The sequence below is a fragment of the Falco rusticolus genome, chromosome 4 (genome assembly GCF_015220075.1).
Source record: "Falco rusticolus isolate bFalRus1 chromosome 4, bFalRus1.pri, whole genome shotgun sequence".
Lineage (NCBI taxonomy): Eukaryota > Metazoa > Chordata > Aves > Falconiformes > Falconidae > Falco > Falco rusticolus.
In genome coordinates this window covers 106,803,167-106,829,242 of record NC_051190.1, presented here as the reverse complement: position 1 = coordinate 106,829,242, position 26,076 = coordinate 106,803,167, and the positions used below count along the sequence as shown (strand labels likewise).

The window sequence follows — 26,076 nt, the reverse complement described above, 5'->3', positions numbered from 1 at the left end:
GATTTCAAAAAAGAATTGGAAATAATCCAGATACATTAGCTCAAGTAGCAACTAGTAAGAATGCTGTAAAAATGAGATAAACTCAACACAGTTCCTTCTAACTCAGGCACCAGGGTTTATGCTTGGTGAGTTCTTACTATCCTCTCAGACCCCCAAGGTCCCGCTTTCTGTTTTTGCATGCAACAGTATGCAAAATTCACACAGAACAAGCTCAGCTGCTAAATGGTTAAGTCTGCTCTACTGTCTGGGCACCAGTTGGCAACACAAAAATGCAAAATAGATCCTTTTCAGGATGTTTATTTTCACATCCTTCCGAAACTGATAACTTGCAATTGCAAAATAAACCTTCATGTGTGGCATATTAGCTCCCATTTTTCATGGTTTCGTAGTTTAATTGTTTCGAATGTTACACTGGCCTAAAGATTTAACATTAAATATGTTGGCTCTTGTATAAATTCTGTTGTCAGGATAAACGGTCTGTTTTCCCTTTCAATAGTTATCCAAGAAGCTCACAGCTAAGCTAAAAAAAATATTATACTGTACTCCTGTATAGTGACCTTTAAATAATTGCTTGTAATAAATTTAGTAGTAAGGACACTAGTAGTTTTATTTCCTTAGTATCCAATATTGAATAAACTGTGGACATTTGACGGAGTATCAGAGTAGTAGTTTGCATTAATAATTTTGCAGTATCCTGACTATAATTTATTTCTGGTACAATTTTTCAAGTTATACTTGCCAGCTCAACATGTATAATAATTTCATCCTTATTTCTAGCATTAAGTATTGTGCTTCTGCTACACAGATATTTCCATTTTCAAACTTAGGGCCCTGAACACTTAGTAGCAGGTGGTAAGTACTTCATGTCTTTATATGTGGGAAATTCTAGCAATGTATAAAAAGGTCACACAGAATTCCAACTCAGAGGTTTCTACATCCTCAGTCCATCTACTAGGTAAAGTGCGTATCTTTTGATAAGTTACAGAGAATAACGTAACAACTAGAAAAATAACTGTTTTGTTCTGTAAACCTCAAGTATTAGTCTGTAAGGTTTCCTTATTAACCTGTTTTCCTTTTGAAAAGGATCAAAACAAAACCATATGCTGTTTCCACTTTGAACTGTCACAATTAGGTTAACTATACTCCTGACTCCCACTAAAAAAATGAAATGTGATTATGAACAAGACCACAGTAGAGACAGATAGATCCGCCCCGCCCCGACCCCTACATTTGGACTTACAGTACGTTTTGTCAGTTAAGAAAACCCCTAAGTCTCACTTTCATTCTGGCTGCAAGGGATTTATAGTTTAAAGTGTGAATTAAAACCAATACAAGGACTACCTCTGACTTGACATCCTTCAGGAAGGTCCTGTAATTAACTCTGTTCTTTAGCTGTGAAATTGCCCAAGACCACTTGAGACGGAGTGAGACATTACCTTGGCAGAACGAGGTAAGTTAAGAAGAAGGGTTAGCCTTTGCTCTGAATTACCTGGGCTGTGGGAGCAGGTACAGATATTAAAACAAACTCAAATGTTATTTTAAACACAGTTATCTATATTTAACTGTTACCCACTAAAGCATTACTATGTAAATAGATTCTCATCCTTTATCTTGAAGAGTATCTACAGAATATTTCACAGACTAAACTCAGCTGATAAAAAAACTAGACCATTAGCACAGTCTGTTCTTTCTGCTAAATTTTTTTTCTGTTCTTGTGAAAAGTACTGCATCAGGTCAAAGTGATCTTCTGCCCTCCCTTTTCCTACGATTTTGTTATTTCTTACTTTAGTGTGGTCTTTAGTATCCATTAGCTGTAAGAAAATCAGGAAAATAATCTCGAGGAATTTATAGGATTCAGAATGGGTGTGGCATATAGTCATAGGCACAAGCCTAAGCCTGGTTAGCAAAAACCTGTGTTTACATACTCAACCATCACAAAATTCCCGCAATCCCAAGACCTTGCTTTGTACAGCAAATCTGGACTGTGTATACAGCATGATTCCCACATACCTGCAGATCAGTTTGTTTTGTCCTTGCATAGGTACAACTTTGAGCTACACCAATGCAGAGTATTTCAGAAAAAGATAGTTTTCTGGAGTGTTTCGTTCACAAGTGTTTCTTCCTCATGGAAATCCTATGCATTCCTATGACTCACACCTGTATTCCTCGTGTACCCTAAAACTAGCATCAGTTTCCTCTGACAGACACATCACACAGATCCTTTCGGATCCCACTCTATCAAACTTTATAATTTTGGGAGAATGAAACCAGTAGTCCCACTAGATTTTACAGAAATCACCAGGAGTTTCATTTGAACAAATACAAAATGAAGCTTTAATGAACATATCCAAATCTTGCAGAGCGATGGATATAGCAAGTCTGTTATGTTATCCAGTTGTTAGTAGCTCAACTTGGTGAAAGTGTGCCCAGAATTTTGGGATGGAGTCTTCTTAACTCCATCCCTTTAGTTTTATCTGTTCATTTTCCGGAAGATAATTTTTAAGGCATTACGATGTACTCTTACTTCTGCTTTCATTCCCACTCAGTTTAGTCGTCCAAATCCTTCAAAATCCCTGTTTCAACCTCTAACACTAAAAACACCACCTGAGAATTACAGGGGGGGAAAACAGCTAAAAGCCAGCATCTTCCAGGCCCAGTAAAGCTCATATCTCGGTAAAATGAGCAAAAAAAAATAACCTCTGTAGGGGCCATAACGGATAGAATTTATCTTAAAACTAGAAAATCGGTAGTAATAAACTGCTACTATCATCCATTATATTTCCTAAATTTAATTTGCGATATGCACTGCAAACAACGATCCTGCGAGCGTTTAAAAAACGCAACAGTAAAAGCTTTCCTCTTTTTAAGAAAGGTATCACCCAGCAGGACAGTGAGAAAACGCAACAAGCAAATCTCAAAGACAGAAGAGTGGTTTACTTGTGGAGGCCGGCTAGGTGGTGTGCTTATGAGAGGTGCAGGGCCCATTGCAGAGGCTGCGTTCAAGCTCCTTTCCCTTTCGTCCTGGTAAATGCGATCTCGTTCAGCTTCTGGCAGCTGCAAGAAGTTCTGCATAGCCCGAAGGTTTACCAGTAAGGACTGCGAGGCAGTCTTGGGATCCTCTTCCTTTCGGAGGATTTCTGAGAGCAAGCCCTGTAGGGAGGGAAAGAAAAAATATGCTGGAGAGTTAGCGGAGGTGAGCGCCTGCGAAACTGTGGTCTGCAAAGCCACTGCCAACCAGTCCTCTTTCTTCTTTCCATTGGGCTGAGAACGAGAGCAGTAAATGCACCATCCACTCCACATAGGAATATATTAATGGCATTTTAGGTAGCAGAGAAGACAGCCTCAATTGTACCCTTAATTTTATTAAGCATCTGTTTTACATAAACTGAATCTGTCTAATAGGTCTCCTTCTTTTGACCGGCTTAACTTGCCATGAAATCTTTCACAGTCGACAGACAATCACAAGACGTTCAGAATAAGTGAAATACAGATAGTCCAGAGGCCTGACACTGGGGCGTTCTCAGACAAAATGCATAGCCAACCTAAAAAAATATGGCTTTCCACATTTCTAGCAACTTGAACAGCTCTTTGAAAGGAAGTGATATTTCACAACTAATCTGAGATGATAAACTTGTAACTTTCCTAAAGTAGTGCTTAACTAACTCCGGCCCATAATTTTTAGAAGTCAGCGTTTTGTTCTGAGAGTTGTATATTGGAGTTTAACAAGTGAGGAAACTCGGTGTTGGACACTCCCCCTCCTTCACCTTCCTCTTCCTCCCACCCTCCTCTTCTCACTAGCACAACCCTAATCCTCACCTAGTCCATCATCTGGGCTATTTATTTGAGCACCTGCTGTGCAGGTCCTGCTTCCTGCGTCCATTTACCTCTGTTGTCCTTTGACCGCTTTCAGAGTCCAGCAACCACAGATAAAAACAAGCACTGGGAAACGAGAGGGAAACAGCATAGAGGGCATCTGCAGCAGCAAGCCAGAGACGGGCAGGCTGCAGACGACAGCACACCGCCACAGCCTGCACAGACCACACCAGGCTTCCCACACAGTCATTTCACCTCAGACCTCAGCAATGGAGCGTGCCTGGCGGTCTGGGACACCTTATGAACCTGTGAGTGCAACTACAACTTTAATGTCAACAGGTTCTTGAAACCTCCCCGCTGCCAAATTCTCCTTTTAAATACGTCAGGCGTACAAAATGCTCTACTGTGCTGAAGTAACAAGGTGGTGATAAATTAACTTTTGCAAAACGAAATGCTAACTTCTTTCTGGAATAAATGCTGTTGCCATGCTGGGACAAGGAGAGGGCTGGTTTAAGAGGCTTTTATTGCTTCTGTAACAAGGGAACAAGGATGTGATTTTAAAGAAATAAGACAACCCGGTGTTTCTTTTCCTAAAGAACTGTTGCAAGTTATTTGGGATAATGGAGGGGTGAATGGAGGGAGGGAGACAGGCAATGAAAAAGCTAAAACTATGAGAGGCAATCCTGACTGAAGATACCATTCCTAAGGGAGTGCAACAGAAAGCTACAGCCCATGCATCAGCCTCTTCTGCAGGGAAGTCTGATGCTCACAGCACCTATAGGAGTTGTCACCTTTCTCAAAGGTCCTACCCTATCAGGCAAAAGCCCCTTACAAAGGTGCTGCAAAGCCACTGCTCTCAGGCAGCCACGCTTAGGCAGGGTCAGAGCCCACCCAGTACCGCTCTGATCTCTGCATTTGCCCTGTCGCCCCTCCATCCCTCCTGGGCAGTGAGAATGGAGGTGTCAGTCACCACACTGGGGCCACTGTGGTCCTCAAAGACCTCTCTGTGCCTGCCTAACTAAGAGGGAAATGAGATGGAAAACACAAACAGTCTTTCCAGCACTAAGCAGGAAAAATAATATGAAGAAGGATTAAAAAAATAAAATAATCCTGGGAGATACTTCCTTAGCGCTATTCTTCATCCCTCGTATTTTCTGGTATCCAGGCAGAAACTACTCAGAAGGTAAATAAACAAGTTACAGAAAAAGTGGCATCTGGGAGGAGTATAAGTTTTAAAATTTTTCTTAATGATTATTCTAATAGTAAATTCACTTATTAGCAAATATGGGAATCAAATTCTCGTCTACCATTTGCTTCCACTTCTAAGTACTCAAACCCACAGTTACCACTGTTTTGCCAGTGTTAGGGTTACACAACCCATCCTCCAAGGGAGGCAAGAAATGATTTTGTGCCATGGAGACAAGGCAAAGCTGTCTGCAAAGCACAGGATGTATACAGTAAATGGAACAGAATCGTTTAGGTTGGAACAGCCCTTTAAGGTGAGTCCAGCCGCTAACCCAGCACTGCCAAGTCCACCACTAAACCACGTCCTGAAGTGCCACATCAACACGTCTTGTAAATACCTCCAGAGATAGTGACTCAACCACTTCCCTGGGCAGCCTGTTCCAATCCTTGACAACCCTTTTCGGTGAAGAAATTTTTACTAATATCCAATTCAAACCTCTCCTGGCACAACTTGAGGCCGTTTCCTCTTGTCCTATCGCTTGTTATCTGGGAGAAGAGGCCCACACCCACCTCGCTAAAACCTCCTTTCAGGTAGTTGTAACACCTGATTTCTGACTGCTACTGTGCTGAAAAAAACATCATCAGGATGAAAAAGAAGAAAGAAAAACTAAACTCAGCTGGACTGATCATTGGCAGAAAAGGAGACACTTTACCAGCAGCCAGCCCACTGCCGGCCACAGTCAACGTCCTTGAAAAATACTTTAGCCCATAATAAAAAATATTTGCTCATATAAGCCTTTGCCACATAGCAGGCAGCTAAAAAAAGCAGAAAAGGCTGGTTTTCTTGTGTAACTTTCCCTGTCTCAGTGAAATAAGTAAACAAAGAAAAACGGGTTTTGTATTTTTCCAGCGTTTGTCAGTGTAACCATTGCTGCAGGACACCTCTTGGTGATTAAATGCCATTAAGTATTCATTCCCCTCTCCTTCCCCCATCACTTCCATGACTCTTTGCATGAGCTGGGAGCAGAGCACAGGAATGCAGAGCGAGGAGGGGAGATGAGAGAGCAGGGAGAAGGCAAGGAGGAGGTGTTTGCTTCTAGGAGCTTTGAAACTAAAGGTCAGAATACGTGAGGAAATAACATGAAAAATAAAGTGTTGTACCAGGTGCAGGCAAAGTCTTACAATACAGTTTGCCTGCTTCAGATATTACTCCATTGCTACTGCCTCAATTTTCTAAGCATAAAACTTCAGCTAAAGATCATTAGATGATGTAAAATGGGAAAATCCTAGAAAGAGAATATCAGCTCTTGCATCCTGTCCCATGCTGATGTGCAGAGATTCACCCTTTGTTTTACCAGTCTGGAACTGGTTTGCCAAGACGTAAGTCTTGGTGTGATCTCCCGATGTTGTACCTCAGGTCACATAGAAGTTAAATGCTGTTTTGCATAAATTATAAACACTGTTAGGCTCAGAGTCCTCCTCAGTGTTCCTCCCTTGTATTCTTTTTGCACTGGAAATATATTTTTTTAAAATGTTACCAGGTCCCATCAAAAAAAGGAAGTTTCCATGTCATCACAAGTATAATTCATTACTAACTACACAAAAATGTTCAATAAATATTATCAGGGCTTTCAAAAGCTAATTATGAATTCTTTAAAGATGGAGATAAATGAAAGTGTCTGCCAATATGAACAAAAACGCTGCTTGTCTGGCCCCCAGTTTGTCTCCTCTTTGAATGTAATCACCGATTCGAGTAGATTTTATCAGCCTGATAGATCTTCAAAGCTCCCAGAAGAAAAATGCAATTTGCCCCAAACTCTCTGAAACATGCAGAACATCCCTGAACACTATCCCTCTCCATCCCAGGGTGCTCCCATCCCATGTCCAGGTGGAAGATTATTCGCAAGCTCCACCCACAAGCCTGGATCCCTGCCAAGTAAGTTATAAGCAGACACATTTATCTATGTCGCTTAGTAGCAAGAGGAGAGCTGTCATGATAGTGTAATAGCACCTTTTTACCTTTTATTCAATAGTGATATGGATAGTGTGCTTTTTCTTAAATTACACTACGAAGAATTATATGAATACAGTGGCAATTTCTGTTATACTTAAGCAGGCAAATTTCTCTCTACCACATAATTTACAGAACTCAAATTCAATAAAACATTACATGATGGTCCATTACTGTTATCAATTTTGAATAATCCATCTTCATTTTTCATTTTACTGGAAAATAAAGTGTGCCAAAGACAAAGTGGAAGGAAAAAAAATAAAAGTGCCTGGGAAGGTGGTTTGTGTAAACTTAGATTTTGTTTTAAAATTGCATGGAGCTGTTTCTTGCATCCAAGCATTCTCCCTTGAAATAGCAATTGCCCTGAATTTGCACAAGCACAGTCCTAAATACACAGAAGTTTCCACATATGAGAAAAGGCATTATGCATGAACGGAAGGCAATGTATTCTGGCAGCTAATATTTTAAAGCAGCATGGGGGTGAAGTAGAAAGGAGGGGGAGAGAAAAGGTATCTGGCAGAAACACTGAGAAGTACTCAAAAACCTTGAGATGAAAAACTATCACAAGTGGGAAGAAGAAAAATTACAATAGTCAAAGATGGCAAAAGCAGCAAAAAGCACTCCCCCTCCTTTTGCGAAGATGGAGCTGAGAGGTCATCTCCATACGGCAGCACCCGAGTCCATGCAGCAAATGTTACGGTTGAAAGTGTACACAAACAACCAGGCAGCCCCGAGTTACGGTTCCAACCACAACCATGACTAACACGATTCCTCGCTCGCGCAGTACATACACGTCACCCTGCCCTGCGCCAGGTTAAGCTACACCTTCAAGTCAAATGTCAGCCTTGCGTGGGGGAAGCCAAAGCTTTGCGTTTCCTGACTCGTGTTTACATTGACAAACACAGGACAGAAATGGGTAGAGGAGTTTGTTTATTTGTTTAGGGCTCCGAAGGTGGTTCAGCTGCACAAAACACCAAAAGAAGAACAAAACAGAGTAGGCAACCTCCCAGTTTGACTGCAAATTTGCAGGGGCAGTCTGAGCCTGACTGCTGACGGGAGGCTGTGGCAGAGACAGTGGGGCACTGCGCCTTGGCGAGCTGCCCCCATGCATCCGTGCCATCACCTCGTGGCTGCGCCATCAGAAAAAATTTTTCTGCATTTTCTGCCCAGCAGAGTGCAGGGAAATACTGAACTTGCCATTTCAAGAAAGCAGAGGTGTCTGCACAGTGCACTGGCATCAGCTGGAAGAAATGTTTATTAATTTGGTCAAACGGCAGCTGAAACAAAAGCAGCTCAATTTACCAAAATTACCCTAGCAAACAAAGAGACTGAAAGACACATTTGGTAGCCATGCTTGAGGTGAAACTCAGACCTGCTAGTACAAATCCTGACTCGACAAACTTCCATGGTGCACTACTAAGAGGTGCTAACAGGATTCAATCTGCTTCTCTGCAGTCAGCAAGCTGTGAAATTTCACGTGTGGAGAGGTGCTCCACCCTCTGAAACTGCTTCTGCTCCCTACAACAACTGTTCTATTGTGTCTGTATATATGTTAATTTTCTTTCAAGTTAGAGCTATCTGGACCCTTCTTTGATTAAACTTTGCGAGGCACATTCCTGAGAACTACACATTTTTGAAACTACCTTTCTGAAGTTAAGGGTTGCTGTTGAAGTTATCCAAGAAGATATTAAAGACATCCTTTCAATTTTCTGAGGTGTGGCGGGGGGGGGGGGGGGGGTGTCTACCTCATAAATAGATGATAATTATTTAACAATAAAAGACACCTTAGTTTTCAGAAGTAATTTTACTAAATTCTTTCCTTTGAGCTAGGAAGAAGTAGAAATATTTCTAGTTGACATTTTTGCCCCCAAATCAAAAATTTTTGAAAATCAGAGCCAAGTGTTCAATTACCAAGTTGAACTACTACACTAAGCTGGTAGAACTCCCCTTCCCACACAAAAATTCCAGCAAATTCTGTATTCATACTGCAGAACACAAGTCTGTAAAAAAGAAGTGCCAACACCTTCAACCAATTACACCAAAGTCCATTTTTATTGCCAAAATATTAAGCTAGATTACTCTTATAGTTCACTTCCTTCCTTAACTTTTACACTGAAAGCGAATCTCTCCCCGCATCTGAGACCATATCTCAACATCAGGGGTTTTTTGCACAGAACTCCTAACCAATTTCAGTGAGATCTTCTGCCTTTAGAAACTGATGGCATGATATGCTCCCTGGACACGGCTCAAATATGCTTATGACAGTTTCAAAAATGTCAGTTGTAAGCCTGAGTTAGCTTTTCATCTCAGAAAACAGCAGATAAATTTAAACAAGCATTTTCACTTGCTCTAGACAAAAAAAAAAAAAAAAGATATTACATCAATATTAGAAAATAACATGTAAATAGCATTGGTTATTAAAGCACTGCCCTAGTTTTAGTTAAATGTGACATATCCTTAAATAAGCTGTGATGAATTCCAAAGTACAGCAAGCAGAACAAATGTAAATGTTTTCATATGAGAATCACAAGTATCTCTGCCTACGTTTATACTTGGACATTAGCTGCTACCATGGGTAAAATTAACAATTTTCAGTTCTGCAAAGGTGAAATGTGCCTACAACAAACTCTGGATTTCAGTGGGGCTTTGCTTCATATGAAAAGTATGCTGAGATATTTCTTGGCAACGCTGAGGCTAATATTGTCTAGGCTCCTAATATTTTTCCTTTCTGTTCCCTACGTTTGCCACAATATATAACAAATACTGGAAAATCTTATGTAGCTAACTGCAAATACTATTTGACTAGCTAAGACTATTTGTAGGATATAGGGATACTACCCTGTCTTTTTTCAAGTAGATCTGGTTGACAATTGCCAAAATATATTATAGGTATATGTCGCATCTCTTCAGGCGATTTGTTTTCAACGTTCATTTTGGGGTTTCCTCCCAGTTTTGGGTCACTTTGAACATGTTTTACCAAGCTGGTTAACCACAACATCTGTGGATGAATTGAACTTCAACCAAATATTTAGTAACATTTGTAGTAAGAAAAATATATAGTAAGCAAAAATCAGTATTTGCATTAGAAACCTGGTTCTATAGCTGCATTTATCACATCTCAAAAGCATCCTCTCATATTGCATCACATAAATTCAATGTCCAGTCAGAATCAATCATCCTTGTATTTCAGGTAACAAATACTGCTCATGCACAAATGATAGACCAAAAGTTGCATGCAAAACTAGCTGACAAAAACTGAACAAATTACTTTGGAGGGGGAAGAAAGTGCAGAGAAAACAAGGTGATTTTAGGCATATCTGAATAAGAACTAAATATATAGTAAACTATTTTCTGAATTATTTGCTTGGATTTTTGTCCAGGTAAGATGGCAGCTGCAAGCCATTGCAACTTGAAGCTACTACTATTACTTCAGTACTTTATAGTATCAACAGTTAAAATATTAAACATTGTATTAAACAAAACTCTATGTCACTTACTTGTAAATATTACAAATGGTACTGCCTGGACCTAACTTACTTAAGTAATCCTTGCATGAGTTCATGTATCCCAAGAAATTTGGTACGAAAGACCCAGATCTTGAAAACCTCCTCTGCTGTTAAAAGGAAAGACACAAACACACAGAGCTCTACAGAAAATTCAGACAATGACTTTACTTTCTTCTAGCTAGAGGAGGATGTAAAAAATTTTAAGGCAATAATAATTCAGAACAATTACAAATGACATGCTTATTCAAATCTGGCATCAATGCATTTGAACCAGAATTTGTATTTTCTAAGGTATGAAGGGAGAAACATCAACATTGCAAGAGAAGCCCAAATTATGATTTTTTTTACTATATTCTACCATGGACTAATACTTGTTCATTAGGTTTAAAAATGTGGAATCTAAAGCAAACTTAACAATGTCTTTGTAAAATATTTTCTATTTACAAAACTGCTATTTTATTTTCTGTTAAAACAGAATACAAAGATTTTGAGATCTTATTATTTGCATTGGATATACTGTAATTTCTTCCATAATTTCTGCTTGATTAAATTCCATGCAACATGGCATTAAGTTAAATTCATAGAGCAGAATAAATTATAACAGGGTTAGCTTCTAAAACAGGTGTAAAAAATAACACATTTTAGTGTTACTTATCAGCTTTGCTAGGGCTAGCTTTTTCTGCATTGAAGAGCTGAAGTATATGTTCTGACGTGGACATCAGCAATCTCAGCAACTACTGTTTTTTGCAACAAACTACAAAAATACATGAAAAGAGTAGATGATCTAAAAATAAAGCTTTTAATTTTTAATCTTTTCAGAAGCCCGAGAAGATGTTATTAAGACTTTCACTAGAAAATACTAAAAAGAAATGGAAACAAGAATAAAAGACCGTCTCCATACACCTGTGAAAGAAGACAGGTTGTTCAGTGCATGCATGTGGTCAATACGCGTATACCTTTGCAACACAAAAGGCAATCTGTTGGGTGACTTTGTGAATGGTTCTGCACAGAGCTGCTCATATCCTTTCCAGAGAAGACTCAGCTATTCATAAACCATCACAACTGGAGAGGAACGAAGGTGTCTGTAAGAACAGCAGGTATTTCCACAAACCAATCACTGAAGATTTCTGTACTGTATCAACATGGACACTGGTCCTGCAAGGAAACGCGGTTCCTTCACAGGAGCTAAGTGACAAGGCAGAAATGAGGAGAGAGACATAAAAGGTGATAATGACTAAATAGAGAGAGAAAGAAAGGGAATCTTGGATTCTGAAAAAGTAAGGAAAAAGATGACTGACCTGAGTTCGATTAAAAGCCACACGTGCAAATACTGCCTGTGAGATTCCTGCTCGTTTCAGTTCGTCACGGACCCACTGGTAGATTTCGGAAGACACCTCTGTGTTTGTTGAGACCTGCTGCTCCAACGGCTTGTTCATGGATCTACTGACAGGAGGAGGGTGGTTCAAGTACTGTTGGTTTAAGGACTGCTGGGCTAGAAGTCTGTTCACTGCATACTGCTGGTTCAGCAACTGGGCCATTACCAACTGCTGATTTACCAGCTGAGGGCTAATGGGAGTAGATACAAGTCCAGGGTGCAGGTTTGGAAGCGGGGTCCGGACTGATGGTTGACTACCATGAGAAAGCTGAACAGGGGATGGAGGCTGTTCGGCTGTGTTCCCTGGGACTGGCTGCTGACCAAAGTTGACATGGTTGGCACCTTGCTGGGATAGTTCAGAAAGGCTATCCATCTCAACTACGGTGGAAAAGAAACATCAAAAAAGCTAGCATAAGACTGAAAATCACAAACTTCACACTCCTTGCAAGACATTCTAATAAAAATAAACACATATCAAATGGCACACATTCGGGATCAAGCTTAGTGAACTTTCAGCCTAGATCAGCAGGCCCATAACATCACTGTTGCGGCTATTTGCCTTCAAAATTTACCTACAAATAATGGCGTAGTAAATATTTTCTTAACAAAAAAAAAAAACAAAAACAAAAAACCGAGTGCCCATCATCTTCACTGGGCCCTCGGAGGAACCAACAGAACATCAGAGGCAAAAGTCACATGCTGGAAGCCATGTACAGCAAAGGAGTAACTTCCCGTAAGCTTTGCCAAGGTGCAACGCAACCGAACGGCAAGCGCACGGCTGCAGAGCACATCCCTGCAGCAAGGGATGCAGGGACTTCAGACAAGGTGGTAAGCAACTAGAGAAGGGGCAAAGACATGACATGAGAAACCACTCTATGTGCTGCAGAAGATGCAGGTGAAAAGGCAAGTGCATCTGCACAAAGGGTAAGGAGGGCTGTTACGGGAAAGCACACCCTGACCAGAGAGAGAAGCCCCTGGTGACTGGTTTTGTTCCTCCCATGGTGTCCCTGCCATGACATCTGCAGTCCCCAGCCACTTGAAATCTGTAACAAGCAGGGTGGGGTGTGGACCTCCCCATGCTCTGCTAATTTCTAGATGCTGCATCAATTGTATGGGACTGCTAGGAACTAGTATAATTTATGTAAATTACACAGATGGGCTGCTTTATCTTGCAACCATGTATGCATGGTTTTTTTCAGTGACTTGCAACATGGTTGAATTTTTTTTCTTATATTAACTCATCTGCCTTGACACACCCTCCTTTTTAATTAACAACACAGTTTTTTAAACTACAAGAGTTTTTCCAGCTCCCCTCTTGTGCACGATAAGACAATATAAAATAACTCCAGGCTGATGTAAAGGAGTCTCCTTTTTATCAATGTATGTCACTTTTTCATTTTAAACAATCTCAGTTCTAGAGCTTTAGCAATGCTGGTCTGGAAATAGCCTTAAGAAAACATGGTTTATTTAAAAACCAAAACGCCAGTATCTTCACAAAAGTGTCGTAGCAATTTTTTTGTTATGCTAGTAAAGCGTAAAGCATATTTCTTAAAAAAAGGCAGTGTCTGAGCTTTTCATAGTAATTATGATCTCCACTAACAGTCATTCTGTGTAAAACCACCCTTTCCTCCACAGGAATGAGCGCTGGAAGAAGATATCGGCACCTGGATTCCCACCTGCAGCCCTGCCTTCCCCCTCACTCCTATCATGGGCAGAAATCTAAAAACCAAAAAGCAAGCCAGTAGTTCTGCACAGTGGTCTGGTGTCCGTAGCCTGGACCAGCCCCCCAGCAGAGCACCCGATGCTCCTCACCCACGTGGCATTGGGGGCAATGGTGCCTCTCCCGCCAAGCATTAGGATACACAGGAACAGACACACACACACACACACACGTATGTATGGTTCCTATGCATTGGCTTCATTGTCCCCTCATGAATGGATGGTGAACCTGTCCTGGCAGGTCATGTAAGGAAATTTTTGCAGGGGTTGCCCCATGCAGGAGCGCTGCTGCAATGGAGGTGGGAGAGGCTGCTGCGGAAAGGTTCACCCTCCCATGCAGGCACTCTGCTCCTCGCACAGGAACCACCCAAAACCAAGTGAAGCCTTACCACTGACCTCGGTGGTGTCAGAGGAAGGGTTTGGTGTTGCACAGAAGGTACAAAGCAGATAAGGAAAGAAGCTGCCTTTTTTTCACTAGCGGGAAGTAGAGATCAACCCAAGTGGGCCATTCACTTGGAATAGTAATTCAAGCAATTATCACAAAAGTGATGCATTGTCTTCATTACAGCCTTAAGCTATAAAAGGCAAGGAACCAGTTTTGGTAGATGAATGATTTTGCTTCAAATACGGAAAGCTAAGTCAAGCTCAAAATTCAATCCAAACTGAGGTACCATTTCTTCATTCTGTTGACAACTACATAGAAATTTTCTGACATAAAATGTTCAAAACTGTGTTAACAGGTTTAAGAAATAGTTTTAAAAACGGACAACGCAGAAAGACAAAAAGTATTACAGAATTAGTATGTCCCACTGATGGATTTTTTTTTCTCCATTATTTTCCTTGTGCTTACTACAACAAGCAAACAACTGTTACAACATCTATTTCTTAAAATGAATTGAAAATGGCCCCAAAGTTAGAGAAAGATAAGAATTTATAAAATTATAGCATTCTTCTTGGAAGGCAGTGATAGTTATAAAAGCCTGATTCTTTAAATATACATTAGCCAGCGCAAGAAAAAAATACACACATTAAAAAAAATCAGTCCATCACAGTTCCAGGAACAGGTTTTTTAAACAATTATTCTGGGTGGTAGAAGATCTCTAGATTTACAGAATGACAGCTTCACATCTCTGGCAACTCAAGTCAGTTTGGCTGTTTCAATAGCAAATATTTATTTAAATGAATTCTTTCACTATATATGTACTTTCTACATCTACTCATCAAAAGCATCCTAAACTCATCGTGAAGGGACCTGGCTTCTTATATGACTGTGACAGACCTCAACGTGACACATAATGGTATGTATCCACCATCACGGCTTTTTTTTCTTTTTCTTTTTTTTTTTTCTGCTTACCCATCATATCTTTTGCCTTCTTGAAATGTTTATACCACCTTCCAAATTCCTGACATTTTGCTGCTGAGACATTTGCATAGTAAGTGCTGTTCACAATGGAAGAAATCATACTCTGTGTGAAAAGGGGAGAAGAAAAAAAATCTGTAATACAGAGCAGTACAAGTCAAAGCACAAATTATTTCAATTGTTGAAACCATTATATTTTTAGAGTTTGAGAACCATATTGCATTTTTAATCCTATCGTCCAAAGCTTTTTAAAAAACTTTGAGCATAATTGAGCATAAACCCTAACCAAGGTATATTGTAAATGGGAGCAAAAAAAAAAAGCAGATGTACTAAGGGAAGAACAAAGTTATCGACCAAGAAATATCAGGCAATGGGATGGGCTCTGGATGGAAGACGCTAATCTTGAAAGTGCATTTTGTTTGTGCTATTTCTGCTTTTAAACTTGACTGACCTTTCACATACCCACACAAGTTTACAGGCATACAAATCCTGCACTGACTCCAAATATGAAAGCAATGCCCCAAGTTACCCGTGCCCATTCCCTTTGTGCCACCTATCACAGGGTGGACCCCAGAAAATCATAGGATGCATGTTAATCTGAACAAACTATTTGCAGGATAAAATAAGGGAGCTTATAGTAGAATAAAATATGTATGTATCAACCCAAAATGAACCCAGACTTGCTTTTCCTAAACAGGGTACTTTAAGTGATTCGCAGAAACAGGCTTATGAAAAGCACTTATTGTCAGGTCTAATTCTGTAACTGAGTATTAGCTGTAAAATAGACCAAAGGATGATAGAAACAATTTTTTCTCAAAGGTTCTCGAGATATCAAATAGCTACAGTGAGAAATTTACCTTCTGCTCAGTTTTGACCAATTTTAAAATAGTGGAATTTACAATGCATAAAACTTTCAGTTCCAGTACATTCTTTTACAAAATCAATTAAGACTAAGCCTTGCAAAAATGAGATAATGCTTCAACTTGAAAATTATACTCAGTATATGATGTATGAACAACAAAATTAGCAAATATAATTTCAATAGACTGAACTTTGCCACCCTTTCAATTTCTATGTGGAAAGTAGTCACTTTTAGCTTAACTACAGGAATTGTCCAGCGTATTGAGAAAACAATGACAGTCAAGAGGACAAAGCCCTGATTATTATGTTTCTTCACTATTCAGCATGTAACATTTAGCTATGTGCTGCTGTAAAATCGATGTATAGCATCAACCCTTTGTTACACAAACTGCAATAACCACTGGAAGAAAAAGTTGGGAATAAAAATGCAATAAATATTACTATAAGTCTTCTTTTATAAGGCTAGTTCAGCTTCTGAGTAAAAGTACCTGGATTATTGATCTTAGTGAAGCTCACTAAACCATTTTCTAACATATTACTCAGTAACAAGCTATTTGTGGAGGCTTAGAACTGCTAGAGTGAAGCAGTATTATTTATGTCAAACGTGGACACCCTCTACTCACCAAGCAGCTATTTTAATGTTTCTCTGAATCACCAAAATTCTTACCATTCCTTGGTATTAATCTGGCATTTCTGAAATTAGCTTGAAGCGTTTTGTCAGTGGTATAAAAGGAGAATGAAATCTTAATAGACTACTGCAACTCTAGCCTGAATGACCTGAACCAAGCTCAGCTGAACCCAATTTCAATTTCCAATATAACACCAGTATCATTAATGTCTAATACTTCCAAAATTATTGTTTAAGCCCTTTTAAAGATTAAACCATTTTAATGGCACATGTTACATAAGACATGATTTAAAAAGTCTCGTGAATCTGAACAGGTAAATTCTGTGAATGCACAGTTACTGTATATGCAAAACCTGCAGATCCGCATGTGCAAAATGGGGAACTGCACATGTAATGGGCCACCATCCCATATGAGCTTGTGCATATTTTGTGGACGTCATTTAGACTTCCAGGTGGTTTTCTCTATTTTTCTCTGCCCCTTTCAGGTGCCTTCTCCTGCCCAAATAACATTAGGAAGTATGAAAACATGTGTATTAGTAATAATTTTAGTAAATTACCTATTATTGATGAAGATGTTTCTCTAGGGTTTCCTAGTCCACTCTTCCATGTCATTTTACAAAGAAGATATGCCAATGACATGGCAGTTTGTGACATCCCCTGCTTCTTCAGGAATAAATTTAATGCAGTTACTTTATTTTACAACCAGATAGGGGACTGGTGTGTTTAAATAACACTGGTAGGAATTTTAGCTGCTTTGACACAACATGAACGTCAGGCTCTGATGGCTAAGATTGGGGTTTTACTCCAGCTCTTCAAAGTCGATAAAATAAACCCCACAGAAATTATCAACACATTTAAAAATGAAAATTATCCTGCTTTTTCTTCAAGAACACTTCATGCAAACATTCAAGTGATATTACCTACGCTAAGAATCCTCATCAGGAGGAATCAATGATTTATTTACTAATTCACTGAAGGCAAAATTTTACAAGCCAGATAAAATATTACTACCTTGTTAACTCAGAAAATAACATGACAACATTGAATTTCATTGTTTCTATGCTTTATTTATTGTCATCAAACCTGCAGTCACATCAGTGCAGCAAGATGCACTTTGCTATAGAAATTCCTATGAAATTCCTATTGCTGTAGAATTCCTATATGTTTTAACGGCAATCTACATATATGAATGCCCACTATGTTTAGGGCCTAAAACTGAAGATCAACCCTGTGAGTTAGTGGTCTCAGAGAACCACGATCTAGACTGGAGGCATATTAAAGTTTTTCTTATTTCCCGGGTCATTACATGTGAGGAGCTCCCCATGTCTTGGCTTATACTTATCAATAATCAAAACGAAAATTATTATATTTGAGGCACATCATATTCAGGTACTACTGTACATAGGCATTCCTTATCTGTAAGGCACAGAGGCAGACGCTTTCCATGGACAAGGATGATGAATATCGATATATCATACAAATACTCAAATGCATCACATTCATCACTCATAATCTGATTTCTTTTTCACACGTCGCAAAGAAAATTGATAGAAGGCAAAAACTGGTCACAGATCTGCAGTCATAACGTATCTCCTAGAAGTTTATCCTTGAAAGCTGTGAGATTTCCAGATCCCAAATTTCCCTCTTTACCCCCTCTCCATCCCCACCCCCGCAACCACATCACCTTGTAGTCCTGTTCTGAAAACCAGGAGATCTCATCTGAAATGGTGCCACCTTCACAGAAATCCCACTATTCTGGAATGATACCATCTGCTGCAGCCCAAGTGCTCTTTTTTTAGCCAAATAAGTTAATTATAATTAGGCATCCAAAAACTGTGTGGAGGTAGGGGTAGAATTCGTTCTGAAGTTCAGCTGAGGTTCACCCAGCATAGTTTGAACCAAATCCCAGTCTCTCAGCAAGACTGAATACCCGAGATTTGAAAATCAGACACCATCATCTCTCAAAGAAGTTGGGGAACTCCCTGGGGAAATACCTTAAACCTTAACCAGAACTCTTTTCACGTGCCCATCAAATAAACCCCACTAAAATGGCAGCACCCTTCACATTGCAGCAGAATCTAATGCAAGGTGCATCCTGCAAGACACGGGCAGGACCGAGCCTTTCGTGCCGGCTGGTCGCTGCAGCCACCGCTGCAGGTGCTACAAGGGAGGCATTTCTGAGTCATTGCCTCTAACACTGCTCTCCAACCAGGTGAAGTATTGTTCGATCATCGCTAAAAGTATACTGTTGTCCTTTTTGCAAAACAACAAAAACAATGTTAATCAGGTTAATTCAATCATCTAAACCAAAACTGTTCATGCTTTTCTGCCAAATCAACCAACCACAGCAAAATCTGTTATCAGTGATTGCTCAGCTTCCAGTCAAAAAAGCTTTTAACCCCCACAGTCCCAAAACTTCCCCTAAATAACCTTAAAATTATTTTCATATGGGCAGAATGAGGTTGTTTTCATGCCTCATGAAGGGGTAGTTGGGCTGCAGTATTTACACAGAACAAATACGTGCTAGCAGACTTAGCAGAGAGTAACAGACACAGCAGCTTCCTAAAACAACTCGGCTGAATTAGATATCGGGGATTCCTCTGCAAATGAAATATTTCCTTCAAAAGGAGCATTGTAACCAAAACTTCTTTAGGCCTTCCAGGTTGTTTAACTAGGAAAAAAAAAATCCGAGCTTTTTTGCAGCTCATTCATCGGTGTTTAAAGCTTCAAGCCTGCTCAGTGGAAGGGGCAAGGGCTGCAACAACTTATTTACACAATTATCTAAATACGATTAAACAGCTGATGGACAAATATTAAACTGGAAAATGTATAGTCATTTCAGCTTAATGTAATCCTCTTTCTGTAAACACCCAAGATGATTTTTTTTCAACCAGAACAGTCCTGACATCTCATAAGCCTAAGGGTGAATAGCAAGAGATTGTTTTTGATAGTTATAAATATTCAAAAGACATGCAGACCATCTGCTTTCATAATACAGGTAAAGCAAGACTGAAATGGTGACTGCTGTATAAAAATGGTTCTTTTAACAAAGTCTTCCTCTCCTCGAAAACTATAAAGACAGATGTCAAAAACTGTTTACACAGGGTAATCAGGAGCGTGCAAAATGTAATATTCCTTTTATACACAGTGCTTGCTAAAGAGATTTTTTTTTTCTTTTTCTTCCCATCTGTGTGTTGCAACACATTTCTACAAGTTAAAAACATTTTTTCAAACAGAGATCTCATGAATACCCAAAAACATGCTATCTGGTTTCTGAATGCTAATTAATTTCAACTAAGGAATCTGATTTTTTTTCTGTAGGAAGGAATGCATGCTTTTGAAATGGAGTACTTCAACAATAACAGACACTGAAAACAGAACACCCCACAAGTTTAATTTTGCACTAGTTTGACACTGGCTATTTTCACAACTGTTTTACATTCAAACCCGCATCTGCTAAATCTGGCTATAAGACAGACAGCAACTATTCTCCAGCTTTTCAAATGAGATTTTATTTATGTTTTACTATTTGTCAAGTTTTTCAGTATAAAGCCTTGTAACAACATAATGGTTTTGTCAAGTGGTAAGTAGAAGACACCTCATCTTCCAAGCAGAGTATGAACAGTGCTGCCCATAAACCCTACAGTCAATTTTCAGAGCTGAAACACTAATCTTGACAGTAACCTTTTAATGTATTATATTAATGGCACAGAGGCTTTAAGCACCTTTTTTATAATTCTCAATAAAATGAACATTTACTGAACAATCTGTCAAACTACTGGCTCCATTTTTTAAGGCCAAACTTTTAAGGCTCTATTCTATTTTCTCTTTCATAAATCCTCTACTTTACATCCCTAGACATCAACAGGGTAGCATGTTCCAATGCTGCAACCCTTAAGGAAAAGGAAAAAAAAAAAATAAAAAAGAAGAGAGACAAGCTACGAGGCTTTTGTCCCCAGACCTAGTTTGAATAGTGATAAAGTTGCAGAACAGAACAGAACTTAAAGATTGGGCAAGGGGGGGAGGGATCTTTTCACAAAGGACAGAGGAACTTTGTTTCCCCTATCCTAGCCACTATCACTGGCTTTTGTTTGCGTGGAAATCACAAGCATCAGTTTTAATACAAGCTGAACACTTAGGAGCGCTTATTTCTCAGGAGGTTCTGCGTTAACATTTTTCAAATGAGAAGGGAACATTCAAGCCCCAACCGGATAACACAAGATTATCCCCAAATCAAAAGATTTTAGCCTGTCGGAGCCTACACCAGCCCACGTACTGCAAAAACCCAACCAGGGCAGAATGTTGTTCCTAGTGTTCTGGTATGGCAGAGAATTATCATCTGCCACTCCGAATAAAAGCAGACCAAACATACCCAGCCACTAGCTGTTTTTTGGATAAGGAATCACGAAATGGACAGTTTAATTGAGTATGAAGAATTATGTTAAATTCCTTGGTCTATTACCTTGAACTATAGCAAGTAATGCAAGGGAATTTGTTGTCATATGCCCTATAAACACGTAGGAAAGGGAAAAACCCACAGAGGAACAGAGAGGAAAAAAATTTTTATGCCTTTGGCATTGCACTTGGATGGTTATCTGACCTCCATACTGCTGCCAGAGTCAGGCAAAGTAAGGTTCTGCATGGCAAATGCTGGTCATTTAAGTTAAAATCACCTAAAGGCAGATTTAAAATGATGGCACAAGCTTTTCTTCCAATACACAAGCATGTCTTTCCTCCTTTCTCCTAACCTTGTAAAGCCTAAATTATCTCCTCCTCCTTTTCTGCCTTATGTTGTCTTTAAGTATTATAAATGTATGTATTAATGTAAACAAAGATACATTGAATGTAATGCGGGAAGATATAAAACCAAAAGAACCCAGATAAAATATACATCTATGAACATTTATTTATATTCGTACAGAAATATACCCACACACAAGAAGATTTTGAAAACCAGAAATGAGGATTCAGCATCTGAAGGAACTGATTCTTGCACTGATTATTTTTACCATTTTGTAATGTAAATTCCCGGTTGCTGCATGACAGAGCAGCATTCTCCCAATGTTTTCCAAGCATCTCCCACTGACAGATATAAATAAAGCTCAAGTAAGCTGCTTCCCAAGATACTAGTCTTATATCTACAAAGGTTAAAAGTCTAAAAGAGAGAAAGATAGGTAGGAGGGAAATGTTAATACAGATTTAAAGAACTTCATAACTGCTTTACAAGCTTTATGGCATAGTGCCTTAGACTTAAAAAAAAAAAAAAAAAGAAATCACAACCTCAACCTATGTAAGATAAGGACACGTAACACATTTTTGTCTTCATTGGCAGGTGTCCGACATGGATCTTTTTAAAAATCCTGATTTTTATTGCATGCTATTTGTAAATGGCAGGTACTTAGTACTAAAAGTCCTGGCTAAATCCTTCCTAAAATCAACCTGGATGAAATATAAACTGCAAAATAATCAGTATTTAGTAAGTTAATTCTTGGTTTACTTTATGGAATTAAAATGGTCCTATATTTTGAGGGGTGAATTACTGCACTCTAAGATTTTGATTCTGCAAGTGCCTTTGCCAGAAGAGCTCCGAAACCTTAGAGCTCCATGGGTAAGGAAAGCACTATCCATTTCGGCAGGAATCTGCTTGAAGAAAACTTGTGAAGTAGATTGCTTTGAACTGCTCTTTTAGCTTGAATTAGGAATGCACATTTTCGAGGGCTCTCCCCATTGCTCCTACTTCGGTGCCCATCACAAAGCTATCTTGGGGCGTACAGGCAGAATTTCTGCTAGACGAAGCCAAACCCAGAAGCTGCGCTCCAACCATGGCTGGACTTCAAGTCCACAGGGTAAGTTCCATCACTCCTTCTCACTGCCATAATGTGGAGACAGGGTCCTCAGCCCCTTGCCAGGTTGTTGCTGTTCCTATTCATGTGGCAATGCCACATGAAGCCTGCGTGCCTACATTCACCTCCTCTCCTTAGGACGCAGGGAACGTGAGTATGGGAAGCTGGAGCCCAGAAGGACAATCCAGATCATGCGCAATGGACGCGTACAGGGCAAACCAGCATTTCATGTACAAGAATGGGGTAGGTGGGGCCTTGGAGATCTCACAGACTGATCCAGTAAAAATCCAGAGTAAGAGGTACTTCAGCCTTCCTCTTGGGTGGATTGCTTTTATTTCCAACTACTCTGTTCCAGCCAGGTCAGAGTGCTTCTGACTTGTTTCCTATCTGGAAACACTAATCCTAATGCACGTGCTTCCAAATGCTATCCTAATGCAAATGTTGTGTGTGATAAGGGGACATTTTAGCTCTATTAATGCATTACATTCAGCTGTAGGCACAGAAACCTCTTCCAAAAAAATGAAGTATATACATTCTGCTGATGGAGATGTTGATAATTGTTCTATCTTTAACCAGCCGCAATGGTTGTTTTAACTACAGTTTCTGTTAAAGACTCTTCAAAATTGCTTAGCATTATCCACCACGTTAAAGAAGACTTCCTTGCTGGGAAATAGGACATGATTTTCAGCATGTCTCTTCTCGGATTCCACTGTTCTGCTAGGCAAAGCATCAGATGTCTGGCATCAAGTTGAGCCCTAAGGCACAATGTCCAGACAAGAAGTCATCAGACTCAGTAGCACTAACAGTTGTCTTGCAGAATTTCTTTTGGCGTTCAGGATAAGCCTTTTTTTTGATCTCTTTTCCTTTTTCTACACAAGTTTTTGCAGATTTTTAAAGCCAAATGGGACCATTTTGAGCATCTGTTTGGACTCTATATAAAAGAGACCCTAGAAGCTTATCTAGGAATTTCTAAATTTGGCCAAGTTACCTGTGGCTGAGATAGAGCAAACATCTGATATTGATCTGAAGATTTCTTGTGCTGGATCTTTCACCACATCCCATGGTAACCTCTTTCACTAGATAGGTACCTTTTTTATTTTATTTTATTTTTTCATGTATGACTAGTTTTTAGTTTGAACTTCATTGATTTCTGCTCCTAGACAGTACATCTCTCAGGCCTCTGATTGCTTGCTTAAATACCCCTCTAGTGCCAAATGTAACAACCCTTGCCTATCCTTTGTTTAAATGGTTAAGTGTCAGATTTATTGTTCCAGGCCATGTGCCTCTTTATGAGCCACCTGTACATCTGATTATTCTTAACCACATAGACCCAAATGCTGTGAGGATATTTATGCTGCTAAAAGCACACAAACAAACTACATTCTGTCCCGAGAAAAACGTAAAAATTTGTCAGGAGAAAAATGAGTTACACTATGAAATTTGCTATGGATTCTTAACTTCTGCTAAGTAAAATCTTATGAAAGTGACATTTTAAGCAGCTATGTTAGCCAAGATACTAGTTTCACCTCTGTGTTGCTGCCTTTCACTGACAAGAGTTTGTCAAAAGTATAGATGCTCTGAAGAATTCATAAAAAGATGCAAGTCTCTATGAAATTATCACAGAACAGAAATATTCCTGCTAGCTTTTCATGAGGAATACGCACAGGCACTTTCAGGGTCTATTTATTAATTTTTTTTCTTAGTTACCCCTTATATTGAAATATAATAAATCTAAAAAATGTAGCTCGATCAGGTCTAGTACACAAAGCTCCTTCTTACAAAAAGTTCAGAATAAGGAACAGAGCTTTAAGAGCTTGGGGACATACTAGCTGGCAAGTATATATATATGTGTGTGTGTGTATACATACAACCCCCCACAATGCTGAAAAAGTCTAGATATACTGATTCAAATACAAACACACTACATAAACTTAGGGAACTGAAATCCCTTCCTCAACTCTAGAAAGGCCATTGACACTTAGGCCCTTCGCGTGTGCTTCAGTTTTTCATCATTATGAAACCCACCCTTCTCCATGAGTTCACTAAAAAGTATCAAATCCTTTGGAAAGGTGGCACAGTCAGGCACAGGTTATGCTTTAGTGCAGTTTTCCCCCTCTTCTGGCACAAGCTTACAAAAGAACTGCAACTCTCAGTGTAGGAAGTCTTAGTACTTCAAAAATAAAAATAATTAAGAGACCGGTGTACATGAGGAGAACCTTTCATCTGTTCCCACCCCTGGGGAACAGAACTTTCCCTTTTGAGCAGTTTGTTCCACGGCTTGCAGTAAGGCAGGTCTGAGGTTGCTGCTGTCCTGAAAAACCTGTCCTCTGATCGCTGCTGCAAGGCACCAGGGGAATCTGATAGTATTTGTACTGTTCTTAAAGAAGTGTCCGAGGAAAGACAGACAAAGCTCACCCTCACGTTAGGTTCTCTTACCATGTTTCTTGGAAATAAAAAGGAAGAATCTAATTGTTAATTAAAAAAGAAGGGGAAAAAAAAAAGCATTGGGGAGGGAACAAGCTCTGAGAGTTTTGCTCAGAGCCTGTTTAAAAAACACATCTCCTAAGTTATGATTAGAGTGAAGACACGCAATGAGTCTGGTCTGACAAGGCGAGGGTTGCTGCTCTCTTAGCATTGCCTCTCAATAAGTGGGTCCTGCTTTGCTTTCATTCCCGTCAGGTAAAAAATTATTACCAATTCAAGTAATTTTCTCCCAACACATCTTCAAGCCTACACCCTTGCATCCCCTAACACAGGCGTACCTCAGCTTTAAGTCTGCTGACAGTGACGCTACTGCACCTACAGCATTTGCTCAGCTTTTGGTAGGTTTTATAACCATGCTGATCTCCGTGCCTCCCACCACCGCTAGCAATAAATGAACCAGTCAGGGAAGGTCTCTGCAAACCAGTCGCAGCAGTGATTAAGATGTAGACATACATATCTCCTCGCCCTTTAAATAGAAGGCTTAATTGGCGATGTGGATAGCAGCTTCCTAATGGACAGAAATTAAACTCCATTTAATTCCTGAGCAGACACTTCCAATGCACAAGGTTTACCACACATTTGGAGTGAGGAGGGAGGGGGGAAGGAAGGAGCCGCACGCACAAGTCTCTCTACCTCTGACAATCACTGAGGAAAAGCAACATGAGGACCAGAATGGCATAAGTGTGGCAGGTGTGAATTGACCTGCACTGGCAAAGCTGTGAGCTGGGAAACTTGCAAATCACATGATTGTGCAATACTTGGCTCCAGTCAGTGCTATCATGTTCTTTATAAAAGAAAAAAAAAATATCTTAAAGACATGTACATCAAGTTAAGGGATTAACTGTCAAGTGACATTACTGAAACAGAGACAATATATTTCTTTATTGTTAATGAAATTCAGTTAAAAGTGAAGGAAGTGATAAAGAAAGTACTGTTTTGTAATGTATTTTACATAAGAACGTAATATAGAAAGGGAAGTGCAATTAAATCTTAATGTGGACTTTTTTATTTTTAGTTTATCATCTGGTTTACATTTTGAGCCCCTTTGCAGCAGTAAATTATGCTGGCATTTCGTAGGGAATAACTGCCATGTTAATTTAGTTTAATAAAATAACTGACAGAAAAGGGGAAAAAGCAGCAAGAAGAGACAGTACCCCCACACACACGCACTCCTTATCTTTAGCTAAGTATTCAAATGCTTTCTCTATGAATTGTCCGTGGTCCAACTCCAGCACCATGTAATAATACAATACATTACAACACAGTACAATACAATCTTGGGTTTCTGTAG

At 39.5% G+C, this 26,076-nt stretch overlaps 1 protein-coding gene across 5 annotated transcripts in view; it reads right to left on the bottom strand.

Moving 5' to 3' along the window:
- The window catches only part of SATB1 (SATB homeobox 1), a 94,014-nt gene that overhangs the window by 32,878 nt on the left and 35,060 nt on the right, over positions 1 to 26,076 (bottom strand). For all 5 annotated transcript variants that reach the window (XM_037385469.1, XM_037385466.1, XM_037385467.1 and 2 more), the window contains 3 exons: positions 14,964 to 15,075; positions 11,814 to 12,268; positions 2,938 to 3,150 (listed from right to left, as the gene is read on the bottom strand). In XM_037385469.1, coding sequence (XP_037241366.1) covers positions 2,938 to 3,150; positions 11,814 to 12,268; positions 14,964 to 15,075 — 780 coding nt within the window. The remainder of the gene's footprint in view (positions 1 to 2,937; positions 3,151 to 11,813; positions 12,269 to 14,963; positions 15,076 to 26,076) is intronic.